This window comes from Manis javanica, chromosome 2 (genome assembly GCF_040802235.1).
Source record: "Manis javanica isolate MJ-LG chromosome 2, MJ_LKY, whole genome shotgun sequence".
Taxonomy (NCBI): Eukaryota; Metazoa; Chordata; class Mammalia; order Pholidota; family Manidae; genus Manis; species Manis javanica.
The window spans coordinates 123,108,344-123,122,088 of NC_133157.1; the positions used below are offsets into that span (position 1 = coordinate 123,108,344).

A 13,745-nucleotide genomic window follows, 5' to 3' on the forward strand; every position below is an offset into this window, starting at 1 on the left:
TGGAGTTCATGAGATGATCTTGAATTCTTTTAAGACTTTTACCTCCTTTATTAGCTCAAATTGATTTCTTCTCTGAAGAGTTGTAACTATATATTATTCTCTTTTTATTGCTCTAAGTATTATGTTATTTCAACTCATAATGCCCACAGAATATTTCATCAGATATTCATGCCAAAATTACATAACCATTATTCTAATTCTGGATAATTATTTTCAATTTTTCATTCTGAGATAAATAGCTTCATACAGTAAGTCACTTTTTTCCATTTTATTTTTTTTCCTTATGAGACTGCAACAGAAATGTGATTAGGCCAAAGGGAAGGATGCACTTGACAGATTCTTCCTATCACTTCCAATAATGTCAATATACAAAATGGACCAGGTAAATGAATACATATGCAGGTTTGGGATCACCCAAGGTCAAGTATCCATTCCTGGTGGGCTGGGTTATTACCAAAAGAGGTTCTTTTGCCTTCATTAGGCAAATATAAGAAGCCAGTCACATTCTTCCTTTTCCTGAGCCTTAGCTTGGTATGTACCACTATTTATAATATTCGGTCTTTTTTATCCAAAAATAATATATCTTGTAATTCTAAGTTATTTAATAGTTTTCTACAAATGGATCCTGATTATTTTTCACTTACATAATTCATAGCTATACTAAACCTTTTGTTGCTATTGTGAATACCTAGTTTTTGGGCTTTCATTTGAGACTGTAAGTGTGCTTAGGGCCTAGAATTCCCTAAGTGTTACTGAAACATTATACTGCTCTTCTACATACTGTAGTTGCAAATAACCCTACTGAATATGTACATGATCCTTTCAATATCCTTGCATATTGAACTACGTGTTGGTGAAAATAAACAACTTCTTTGAAATTCTAAAACATGCATGCTGAAAGTCTAATTTTCTAGTGAAAAATCCACAGAATTCCTTAGGGTCACAAAAAAATAGTCAACTGCTACTCTCTAATGCCTTATCTAGATGTTTTAAGAACTATATTAAATTGAACAATACTATTATTGCTATTAATAAGATGTCAACCTCTAAATGAAAACATTTTTGAGAACAGAAAGCATATATTAATAATTTATTTAAATTAGATAACCAAACCTATTGAAAAGTGAATAGAATTCACATTACTTTTAAAATATTTTCATTGCTAAGTTAGAAAAACATATTTCTCAAAAGGAAACAAAAATGTGATATCCATTTTTAACAGTTCTTTTGAAATCTCTTTTTTCCCACAGTATTTATGTAAATGTATTACATATCATTTCTCTTCCTTTCATATTACTTTATATAGGACAGATGGATATATAAAGTATGGTAGATACAAAAATTAAATCCAAAGTTAAACTATGCCACCTCTGAAATGACATTGTTCCACATGAGTTAAAATTTGTAGTTGTAACTCATGAATATATTCTTGCACATATAAAAATTAAGTCATTTAGTACTACTATATTGAATATTTAACTATATATTCTATTCAGACATGGTAAAAGCAGTTAATTGTGAAAAACAAATGAAAAAACTTAGCAACTAAGAAAATTTCTAAGAAAGAATGGTATTATGAAATTAGTATTTTAGCAAAACCCAGTACAGCATACTTAATACTGATTCGGAATCGAAGAATAAAACACATTCTTTCAAATAATTCCTTGGGTGTACAAAACAGAGTATAACTGACCTTTAAAAGCTTCTTTGATGTAGGGCGATCTTTAGGGTTTTTCTGGAGGCAAGACTCTACAAAGTTACGAAAAGAACGGGACCTATTGTAAAGGAAAGTATTAAGTGAACATATTGCTATTTCCTTTAAAAACACATCCACAAATCAAGGTATGTCCCTATGGGTGGGAGGGAGAATAGAAATCATAAAAAAAAAAAGCAGAGAATACACTATATATTTCATTATGTAAGTCTATAAAAAGCTATGCAAAGCAACTAATGAATCTTTACCATTTTCCAAAGATAGATGTGCACACATTATTTTAAAATCCTGCTCTCACATACTTAAGTATCACAACTCATTCTACGTTGCGGTAAATTAGGAAAGTCAATCATTTTCCTTTTTGCATTCAAATCTAAGATAATATTCTTCTTAGTATTTTTTTTTTCTTTTCTCTAGCCACGTCTCTTTCTTGCTTGACCCTTGGATCATCTTCCATATAGCATGTTTCAGAACATCACGCTATTTGTTTTGGAAAGAACATTTTTTATACCTATTTAGTGTCCTTGAGCAAATGGACAAAAGTTCCAGAAAACAGTAAAATTTTTTTTTAAATTAGAATTCTGTAACATACTATTATATAGTGTTACTGATGAGAGTTCAGTAAGGCAGTAAGTAAAAAATATTCCATCAACGTTTGTCATCAATATTCAAATAAGATTTAATTCTTTTATACAAGAATTCTTTTTTGAATCCCCAAAGTATCAACCAGTGTAAAGACAGCCTGTGTTTAGTGTATTTATTATTCAGATGTACCATAATAAACTCTGTGCCAAGATTTCTTCAAAACATCTCTACAGAAGCAGCAAAGACCTGTGAACTTGCCTTAATAATGTAATGATAAAAAATTATTGCTAATTTATGCATCTTACTTGTGAATTTTAAAGTATTTGTTAAGTACGGTAGGTAGTCCCCTAGAATTTTTCAAATGCTAGATACACCTGAAGACTCTCCCATTAAAATTTTCTATCACTGATAAAAATCCTTCTTTCCTAACATTGTCCATCTGTTCTCAATAAACTTCTTTACATGAATAACAGTATTATCAAAGAAGCACTAGGAGATGCAACATCAAAGCACATTCTGAATAATAAATAATAACAATTAGAATCATCCAAAAATTATGAATTATCTGGTAATTCTGGTAAGTTATCAAATCATTTTTACCTATGTTTTATACCATATCAATTATAAACCATTCCCCAGTTAGATATCTGTACAGGTTGTGGCAATCTATATATTGCAGTTTTAAAACATGAATGTTTAAATCGTGCTATTTATTATATAATCAGGGTTGTATGTGTCGCTAAGGTAAAAAAAATATATTACTTTTTATACAAAAGCCATATGTTTTGCTCCCATGTAGCATCATCTATCTTTTATTTCTGAACTGAGTTACATATATGCTATGAAAAGTAGAGATAATAAAGGCTAAACATGATGTAAGGATAAAATAAAGGTATTTTAATATTTCTTCAGGTTATATACACTTCACCTCATTGAAATGAAATCATTTTTATAACATTATGAAAAGTATTTAAATTTTACCATGTTGAACAATATATCTCTCAGCCATACTCACCATTCATTAGACTGTAGTGTAGGGGGGTTATTTCTTCTAATGTGATATAAGGCACGCCTTGTATTCATAGCAAATAAAGGAGGCTCCCTTTCCGCTATAAAAGAAAGAAAACGTCCTGTTAAATATGTGCCTGTTATATAGGAGCATGGAAGCACTGTTAGTTTTTTTTTTTTTTTCATATACCCCAACTTCGGAAAAAAGTTGCAAGTAGAGTTCAGAGAACTTAGTTAAGTGAGTCAATAGAGAGGAAATTGCAGCCCTGATGCACAACATCCCTAGTGTATCTTTCCAATAAATAAGAACATTCTAAGAGAATCTAATACAGTCATTAAATCAGACCATTAATATGAATACATGACTATTATCTAATCCTCAAGCTCCATTGTAGTTTCAATCAAATGTCCCAATAATGTCCTTTGTAGCAAAAATGACGTTCAATCATCTGCATCTTTAAAGGAAATTGTCCATTTTTTTCTCAGTTTTAAACTTACATAAAATTGTTCATAAAATATCCCTATAATCCTTCCAATATGTGTAAAATCTGGAGTCATGTCCCCTGTCATTCCTGGTATTGGTTGTTTGTGTCTTCTTTCTGTTTGATCTAGCCAGAGGTTTATTAATTTAATTAATTTTCCCAAAGAACTAATTTGTGATCTCATTGATTTTCTCTATTGTTTTCATTTTCTATTTAATTGATGTCTGTTTTGATCTTCTCTGGGTCTCTTTGTTCTGTTTACTGTGGATTGAATTTGCCCCTCTTTTTCTAGTCTTAAGGTGACAGTTGAAGTCATGACCTTCACAATTCACAAGTATACAATTTTGACTCGAATATCCCTCAGTTTGGCTTTGTACTGTTATTAAATTTAGCTTCCACATCTCTGGCAGGAATATCACAGAAGCAAGTGTCACGCTTTTCTCAGTGTATTCCATGATGATCCTATAGAACAGGTCCATGGTTTCAGATCATCTTGTCATTGACAGTGTTCACTTTGATCACTTAAGGCCATTCCACAAGGTTTCATGGTGAAGTTTCACTTTTTTTCTTTGTAATTATTAAGGATTTGTGAAAAGGTACTTGAGTCTATATAAATATTCTGTTTTGCATAAAGATCATTTTATTCTCTTATTGTATAGATTTATATTCTTCATTTAATAATTTATAACCTGCTACTATCATTTATTTTGATGTTGAAATTGTTTCATTTTTGAGCAGTTGAGAATCTTTTTAAGCCGACTTCTGCCTTTCTGGCACGGCTCAATCATTCCCTGCTCAGTTCCTTGCTCTCTGGCACACTAAGATGTTCCAGGATCATCTTATGCTTTCCCTACTGTAGACACGTGCCAAGGAGCTGTGGCAGGCAGTGTGCTCACTGCTACTGCCCATGTCACTTCTCTCAGATCCTGTCAGTGGATAAAGGAAGGGAACACACACGTCCCTCATATATTTGTATTCATACTTGCACATTAAATATCTTTAGTTGTTTATTGAAAATAACTGAGTTCATTACAATATCTCAAATCCAATGCCTGTAGTACTATTTATTCGAGCCTTCTCTTTCCATTATTTGTAGCACCCTTCTCTGACAGTAAGAAACCTCACTCTCATTATCCTTAATATATTTGATGAATCGCCCCTGTACATAGCCAGTCTCCCATCTTGGCCACCACCCTTTCCCCTTCTCCCCATCAAGTTTTCAAACCCCATTCCAAGCCTGTCTGCAGTGTGAATGTCCACTTCATCCACTCAGTTTCTGACACCCCATCCAAACTGGATCACTTTCTGCAGTGAGGCCCTCCTCATCAGCTCTCAGGAGGGAAGCTCCCTTCCTTTCAATCAGGCACTGCCACTGTGTCAGGTGACCTACCCCCAAATGTGGATGTGCTCCTTGGCCTCTGACACCCCATGCTGGGCTACTTCCAGGTCTGAATGCTTTGGTTACCCCACCAGGACTCTGAATCTCCAAACTTGACTGCCGCCCTCCCTGCACAGGTTCTGCTTCCACATACAAGGCATTCTGTCTGTGGGAAATCCCTCCTTTCCTCACAGGACTCTGACACGCCACGCCGGGCTACCATGGCTCAGCAGGTGACATGGACACCTACTTTATACTGTCCTCACAACAGCTTTAAGAATGAGTAGTTTGATCCAGGAAGGGGAAGGGATTACTGAAGAAATTCTTAATGAATAAAATAACTTGTGTTTCTACTGTGATTTATTAAAGTATTCAAAAATTCTAAGTGGTGTACCATCAATATATCAAACCAGAGTATGATTTTTGATCTGTCATTTACTATAAAGCTGAACATCTCTATTTAGTCAAAGAACACTGAACTTAAAACCATAGAGATTTACTAAATCTAGACTGCCGTAGCCTTCAGTGGATTCAAAGGATATTTTCCATTTCAAATACTTTTTTAATTGAAGTATCATTGATATTCAATCTTATATTGGTTTCAAGTATACAACGCAGTGGTTCTACAGTCACCCATATTAAATCCTCACCCCCACTACTGCAGTTACTGTCAACATAGGAAAATGTTATAGAAGCAGTGCTTATATTTTCCATTCTACTATCCCGGTGACCAGCTTATGACTGAAAATTTTGTGCCCTTTTATTGCCCTCACCCTCAACTACTCACCCCAATCCCTCCCCCACAGTAACCACCAGTCACTACTCAGTGTCTATAAGTCTACTGCTATTGTGTTCCTTTTGTGTTTAGATTCCACAAATAAGTGAAATCATATGGTATTTTGTCTCTGCCTGGCTTATTTCACTTAGCATAATACCCTCTAGGTTGATCCATGTTGTTGCAAATGGCAGGATATCTTTTCTTCTTATGGCTGAATAATATTCCATTGTGTATATGTACCACCTCTTCTTTATCCACTTATCTGCTGATGGACAGTTAGGCTGTTTCCATAACTTGGCTACTGTAATGCAACAATAAACAGAGGGGTGCATCTATCTTTTGGAATCAGGGGTTTTGTTTTCTTCAGGTAAATTCCTAGAAGTGGAATTACTGGATCAAATGGCATTTCTATTTTTAGTTTTTTTAGTAACCTACGCACTTCTTTCCACAGTGGCGGCTCCAATTTACATTCCCACCAAGAGGGTAGAAGGGTTCCCCTTTCTCCACATCCTTGCCAACACTTGTTTTTTCTTTTCTCTTGGACAGAGGCCATTCTAACTGGTCTGAGGTAATATACTATTGTCGTTTTAAGTTGCATTTCCCTGATGATTAGTGATGGGGAGCATCTTTTCATGTGCCTGTTGGCCATCTGTATTTCTACTTTGGAAAAATGTCTGTTCTGGTCTTCTGCCCATTTTTTAGTTGGGTTTTTTTTTTGTTTTCTTTTTTTTTCGTGTTTCGTAGTATGAGTCCTTTATATATTTTGGATGTTAACCCTTAATAGGACAAATCATTTACAAGTATACTCTCCCATACTGTAGGTTACATTTTTGTTCTGTTGATGGTATCCTTTGCTGTACAGAAGCATTTTGGTTTGGTATATACTCCCACTTGTTCATTTATTATTTTGTTTCCATTTCCTGAGTAGTTGTGTACAGGAAAAAACTGCTCACACTTATGTTTGAGAGATTTTTGCCCATGTTTTCTTCTAAGAGTTTTATGGTTTCATGTCTTATATCTAGATCTTTGATCTACTTTGAGTTTACTTTTGTGTGTAGAGAGTTATGGACAGTAATCTGGCTTCTTTCTCTTGCATGTAGCCGTCCAGTTTTGCCAACATCAGTTGTTGAAGAGTCTGTCCTTTCACCATTGTATATTTATGGCCTAAGAATGCAGCACTCCAGTTTGAAAAAGACAGTGCACCCCTATGTTTATCACTGCACTATCTACAATAGCCAAGATATGGAAGCAACCTAAATGTCCATCAGTAGAGGAATGGATAAAGAAGATGTGGTACCTATACTCAGCCATAAGGAAAAAACAGATCCTACCATTTGCAACAACATGGATGGAGCTAGAGGATATTATGCTCAGTGAAATCAGCCAGGCAGAGAAAGACAAGTACCAAATGATTTCACTCATATGTGGAGTATAAAAACAAAGGAAAACTGAAGGAGCAAAACAGCAGCAGAATCACAGACCCCAAGAATGAACTAATAGTTACCAAAGGGAAAGGGACTGGGGAGGATGGGTGGGAAGGGAAGGATAAGGGCGGGGAAAAAGAAAGAGGGTGTTACGATTATCATGTAGAGTGTGGGGTGGGCAAGGGGAGGGCTGTGCAACACAGAGCAGACAAGTAGTGATTTTACAGCATCTTACTACGGTGATGGACAGTGACTGTGAAGGGGTATGTGGGGGGGACTTGGTGAAGGGGGGAGCCTAGTAAACATAATGTTCTTCATGTAATTGTAGATTAGTGATACCAAAAAAAAAATCAAACTGTACAATAAGGTATGCAGCCTGATAATCTAATCCTCATACCTAACACAAAGTATTAAGTAACCTAAGTAGTGGTAAGTAATTCATGAATGCTTTAGAGACCCTTCATAGATAGTAAATTTATAACCACAGACATATTCTAGGTGTTTAACAAATACTCATTAAATGTTAGACACAGATACCTCAAAATTAATACCACAGTATAAACTATTTTAGACCTAATTTAATACAGCAAATGTAATATACCTAAATTAACATATATACATACATACATATATATATATACACACACACACACACATACATATATATATACATACAAATTGCCAAATAACCAAAGTGACAACCTTGGTCGATATATTGCTCCCCTTAAACACTGACATAAAAATTAAAATCTGTAATTTGGTACAGAAATTGAGATAAAACATTGATCAAAACTTACTACACAGTAATAAAGAGCAATGCTTACCTAGTTCAATGCATGTTATTCCAAGAGACCATACATCGACTTTGTTATCATATTGTTCTTCATTCCTGCCTAAAATTATTTCTGGGGCCACCCTAAAACGTAAAATGTTACTTAAAGTTAAAAAAGAAAAGTATACTATTCTTTAAAAACGTAATGACCATCCACATGGAGAATACCTGTGTGAATTCCAGATGATATATCTGGACATAAGAATTCTTATAATGGGAAATAAATGCATTACAGGTTGTGAAGTAAATATTTACCATTGCATACACAGTGTTAGACTTATTCTCACCATTTGTCATGATCACGTACCAGCATCCTGGAGGAAAAACTCCCCAGAGCAGGGCTGCATTCTGCATCAATTCAAGGTTGCAGATTGTAATAGTGCATATCCTTTATGCCAGCAGTTCTCAAACATTTTGGTTTCAGCATCTTATTACAAAAGTCTAAATTTTGCTCAAAAGAGGGCATTTTATCACTGGCACTTGTTTTCTTGAAGTAAACAAACTCACTACATTTAGCTGAGAAAATATCTGCCACAATAAGCAACAATGAATAAGCAGTTTGTCAGTCTTTTTTGCAAATAGGAGTAGTGTTCTGTGATGAAAGTGGCTAGGACAGCCACTCACAACTAAATATATCATACAATTATTAACTTTGGAGGCGTCTTGGTTATAAAATGAAACGCTAATTCACATCTTCAGCTAGACTCTAATGTTCTCACTGGTGCTTCACCTTATCCTTCCTTTGTACTTGCTAAGCACAGACAAACACGAAGAACAGTTTCTGACTGTTTAATAAGATTGTCACCAGGCGTATGTATGTTCCTGTGTGTAAAAATATGTAAATATGTACATAGTGCTGTGTTCCTAATACACCATATACAAATTAATACACATGTAACTTTCAATTGCCAATAATAGAGGGCTTCTAATGTGTTAAGATGTTGAAGTAAGCTTGGGGAGTCACTACGTTCAACAAAGTTAAAAAAGTTTTGTTTTTAATGCACAACTTTCTAGCTCCTTTCTAGTATCTAATATTGATCACTGATTTGTAAAGAGGGGGACCATTAAGAAGCATTATTTGTCCAAAGAACCCTTTTTTTATACAGGGGAAGAGGATTCTATCTAAACTAGGGTTCTACATAAGAAATTTTTGGTCATACAGAACAGTAGTCTTCAAACTTATTTTCTTACTTCCAATGAATTTATTTAAAAAATGTATCCGCTTGTACATTTTTGAGTTGGTATCTAAATGTTATAAACTTAATAGTTGCAAAGGATATAATGCACACATATGTATATACATTATTTTGTATATGTGCTTTACAGATATTTACAACTTGGAGCTGAGGACCTCACTCATTCAATTCATTAAAAACACTGCTGTATGATAACCTAATTAGCAAACCCAGTCTGCACGGTCATATCAACCATTCAAATCAGAATTATTTTCTGTCAGGAAATGCCAAACTTCATTTCTCATTGTAAATAACATGTTAGTGTGTCCTCACGACAACTGTCCCCGTTATAAATGAAATCATTTGTGATTCACTAGAAAAGAAGATGGGAGGAAAGATAATTGGGGAAAAGAAAGAGCAAGGAGCAAAAGGAACTGAGGAGAGATGACTGTGAAGGCAGAAGGTCCTTTGCCAAAACTCGGTGTCCTAACTCTTCAATATTTCTGATGCTATATATTCTAGATGTTATGTGTTCTCAAATTGTCCCTCTGGTGATGGTTTGAGGCTTTTAATTCTCAGAACAATGCATCACTCTACTATTCAGGATGGGTGAGAAGCCTTTCTTTAACAAACTGGGAGTTGGGAGATTTGAAACCTAGGTGGAAAAGAAGATGCAGTAGACCTAAGACACTTCTCAACATATACAGAGAGAGGACATCTATGGAAGTTGAAGATGTGGAAAATTATTCCCTTCAGACTTGCTGACATTAATATGGAATTATTTATGAATAAAATTAGATGATGTCTAGAAGTCATTTCAAATAACTGGAGGTGGGAGGGAGGGCAAGAAAATCAAGTACACAGGGCAGCCAGGCCCTGGGGTAGTGCTGTTAGGCTGAGCTGACCGCTGTGTGAGCCTTCTTTATATTTTTGTCTATTTCCCTGTATACTTGAAATTCCCCACAATAAAAAATGAAAACAAAAAGTTCCTAATCAGCTACCAGTCTTCAGGTACTCTTATTCAGAAGATACTGACACACAGTAAGTATAAATCTAAAGAAAATTTCCACTTAGCATTTCTATCCATCTAAATTTTTTCACTCCTACCCCCAATACATGATGTAGATGATAACAGGAAAGAACCGTGGGGGGGGGGGGGACAAATGATACAACAGGAGATACAAGGGCAGCACTCCAAATCTGTATCTGAAACTACAGTGCTTAGAGTAATATCTAAAGCAGCACTGTACTTCCAAGAGAACCATAAAGCACCTGATAAAAGTACAACCACACACTGCCTATTCCAATTATGAGGATCAATACCAGATGGGACTATGCTTACCAATGCGGCGTTCCCACAAAAGACTTGGCAGAAGAGGCCATGGAAGCAAATCCAAAGTCAGCAAGTTTCGCCTGGCCTCCTGGTGTCAGAAGGATATTTCCTGCTTTGATGTCTCTGCGTTTAAGGAACACAGAAAATTATTTTTCTTTCCTTTGTAAGATTATACTGAAAATGATAAAGATCATATAAAAATTTATAAAATAGGGAAGGAGAAATCAGAATAATTAAGGCCTTGGATAATCTCTCAGTTGGGATAATGAGAATTAAAATCCAAACTAAGAAATGAGATGTACAGAATTCCTATAAGTATATAGTAACAAGTTTCTAAAAGAGAAGATAAAATAGCAGTAGAAACAGAAGAAAAAAATAAGGTAATTAATGGCACATACTCGATATTTGAGTGCCTGTTTATTGGTACAAGTAATGGTTTAAAAAATGTAGCTGAACATTCTTATATGACTAAGATTTCTGAGTATACCCTTAACAATAAAATGGAAAAAAAAGAACCTGATGCCCCAAATTTGTTTTTTTTAATTACTCATATCATTCCAAATTTTAGCATAGTTCTCCTACCTAAATATGAAATGAAAACTGAAACACGTGGGTAAGGCAATATCAATGATCCCAAATTTACTTTTAAGTTCTTTTCTAAATCACCAACGTACATGTGAACTAAGAAAATTATAATGGGATTGTATGCCCAATGGGCACCATAACATTCAAAAAGAAATTTCTAAGCACTTGTCAATTCATACATACTATACAGAATTATAATGGATGTAATATTGTCAATCTATATTCTTCCATTTGTTTTTTTAAAAAATGGAAGGTTCTTTGAAGTTGAGAAGACCTTAGGTTCTGCTTCCAACTCTTTCATTCTCTTATTTACTATGCATGTGGATTTTTCTCTTGGACCTTACTATCCTCATCTAAAAAACTGATCACCCATTAATTTGCAATGACTCTACTATATAAGTTTACTATGTATTGTCTGGTTCACATAATTTTAAAAATGCTAGCTTCCTTCTAAAAACAGGCAAAACCAGTACCAGTGCTAAAAATGTAGTTTATGATGGTTTAATCTTTAAATTACTATCCATTATCAAGGATTATCTCAAAAGCATAGAATGTTAAGTAGCTTTTACTTGTCTCTGTCATGGAATCAATGGAACAAATCCGGCATTATAAGTCACCAGGAGGACAAAAGATCTAGGTTAGTTCTAGTCTAATCTATCTTGCTTCATAAGCTTTGAGAAGTGAGTCACAAATTGGGGCATCAGTTTCTTCATCTGTAAAATGAAACAAGAATACATAATCCCTATCGTCTTTTCCACTTCACAAATTAAACTTTTCTATAATTAAATTTAAAGTGCACATACTTCGGAAAGCCCAGCAGCATGTGTAGAAAAAGATAAAAATTATTCTCAACCAAGAGGTCAAATAAATTAGTATATTCATTTTAAGACATGGATAACCTAAAAAAATATGAGTTTGTAAAACTCCAGAATACTTTTATTTAGCTAAAACCAACAAAGCTTTCAGGATTAATAAATTCTAGGTCTGATAAATTTGCTTATTAATATATGGTAATTTTTAAAGTACTTACCTATGGATCATGGCACGGGAATGTAAGTAGGCTAATCCCTGAAGAGCACCATGTATAATTGCAGCTATTTCCATTTCTTGTAATGGCTTTTTGTAAACTTAAAATAAGATTTTATTTGAAAATAATTATTCTATAGAACATTTCTACATTTCTATTTTAAAATATATATACACATATCTAATATATGGGCAAATTTTAAAAAACTAACATTTAGCAAGAAGGAATTTTTTGCTTTCCAAGATAATAAAACAAAGCAATTGAACTTAAGTGCACAGTTGTGCCTAGTTATTAAGAGTTCACAGCCAATTTTCCTCTAAGTTAACATTTGACAATTATTTCATGATTATAAAAACAATGAAAGAGAAGCTTTCCTTTTTTATATTCCTACATATCTTCATTCTGAACAGAAGGAACAAATCAAGTTTAATGATAAAGAATGCAGAAAAATGCCTGTTAAATCACAATGAAAGAAAACTCATCTGTTATGCTAAAATGCAGTATTTAATGAGGACAGTGCATACGCTGAGATTCTAGAAAACACAAAGGTTTTTACTCTTCCTGGAAAGTTTTAACATTATTAAAAAAATATCTTAGTGAATGAATTCTCATTTTATCATACTAATACTTTTCTTTTTCTTAATAAATAAAGGAAACTTACCTTTCAGCAAATCTGAAGCAGATCCTAAACAATATTCCATTACAAGCTACAGGGGAAAAAATGATAAAAACATTAAAAGACACTAGTAAAATAACAAGATTCGATATGAGATCAATTCACCAAGGAGATTAAGAAGATAGTTTGAAGTGAAACCAACTCTAGTTATCAATTACCTTTAAATATAAGTATATATTTTGGAACTTGTTAAATCCATACATGAAGTTAAGCCAATGCTACATTAATCTTTTATAATGCCGACATATAACTGCTTGTAGAAGATGTGTGTTTCATATAATTACTAACTAAAGCTATAAAGGAATATACATATTCCATTCATATTAACCTATAGTAGCAATAGTGGTATTGTTAGGAAGCAGAAAATCGTCCTCTGGTACTATATACACGGAGTTTAGGTTACAGTTTAAATCTTTCCTATAAAGCAAACACAGAGCACCTCGTATGTACCAGGTATTTTATATATATTAACTAATTTAATCCTCATAACCACCTTTGGAAGTAGACCCTATTATCATCCTTGTTTTACAGATGGAGAAACTTGAAAGACAGAGAGGCAGCCTACCCTCTCTGCCACTGTTTTTTCTTTAACCACAGCCTCAAATTTAGGAGTACCATTACCATCAAATTAAACCAAACATTACAAATCTAAATAAATCTAAGTTCTGTATACTAAAATGATAATCAGCTGTAGCTTATTAAAAATAAAAGGTCATTCCTGTTTAAAGAAAATTTAGCCTTTCTCTGA

At 33.9% G+C, this 13,745-nt stretch overlaps 1 protein-coding gene and 1 non-coding gene across 17 annotated transcripts in view; one reads left to right on the forward strand and one right to left on the reverse strand.

The window, feature by feature from the left end:
• Window positions 1-13,745, forward strand: part of LOC108400206 (WASH complex subunit 5) — a 109,294-nt gene that overhangs the window by 59,242 nt on the left and 36,307 nt on the right. For 3 of the 14 annotated variants that reach the window (XR_012128066.1, XR_012128071.1, XR_012128077.1), the window contains one exon: window positions 9,528-10,707. The exons of 3 other annotated variants lie outside the window; for them this stretch is intronic. This is a non-coding gene — a transcript (WASH complex subunit 5). 8 more of the 14 variants (XR_012128064.1, XR_012128069.1, XR_012128065.1 and 5 more) reach the window with 8 other exon arrangements.
• Window positions 1-13,745, reverse strand: part of LOC108391900 (serine/threonine-protein kinase TAO1-like) — a 112,051-nt gene that overhangs the window by 48,632 nt on the left and 49,674 nt on the right. For all 3 annotated transcript variants that reach the window (XM_073229308.1, XM_073229306.1, XM_073229307.1), the window contains exons 5-10: window positions 12,983-13,028; window positions 12,325-12,421; window positions 10,719-10,832; window positions 8,194-8,285; window positions 3,315-3,408; window positions 1,694-1,775 (exon numbers count right to left, since the gene is read on the reverse strand). In XM_073229308.1, coding sequence (XP_073085409.1) covers window positions 1,694-1,775; window positions 3,315-3,408; window positions 8,194-8,285; window positions 10,719-10,832; window positions 12,325-12,421; window positions 12,983-13,028 — 525 coding nt within the window. The remainder of the gene's footprint in view (window positions 1-1,693; window positions 1,776-3,314; window positions 3,409-8,193; window positions 8,286-10,718; window positions 10,833-12,324; window positions 12,422-12,982; window positions 13,029-13,745) is intronic.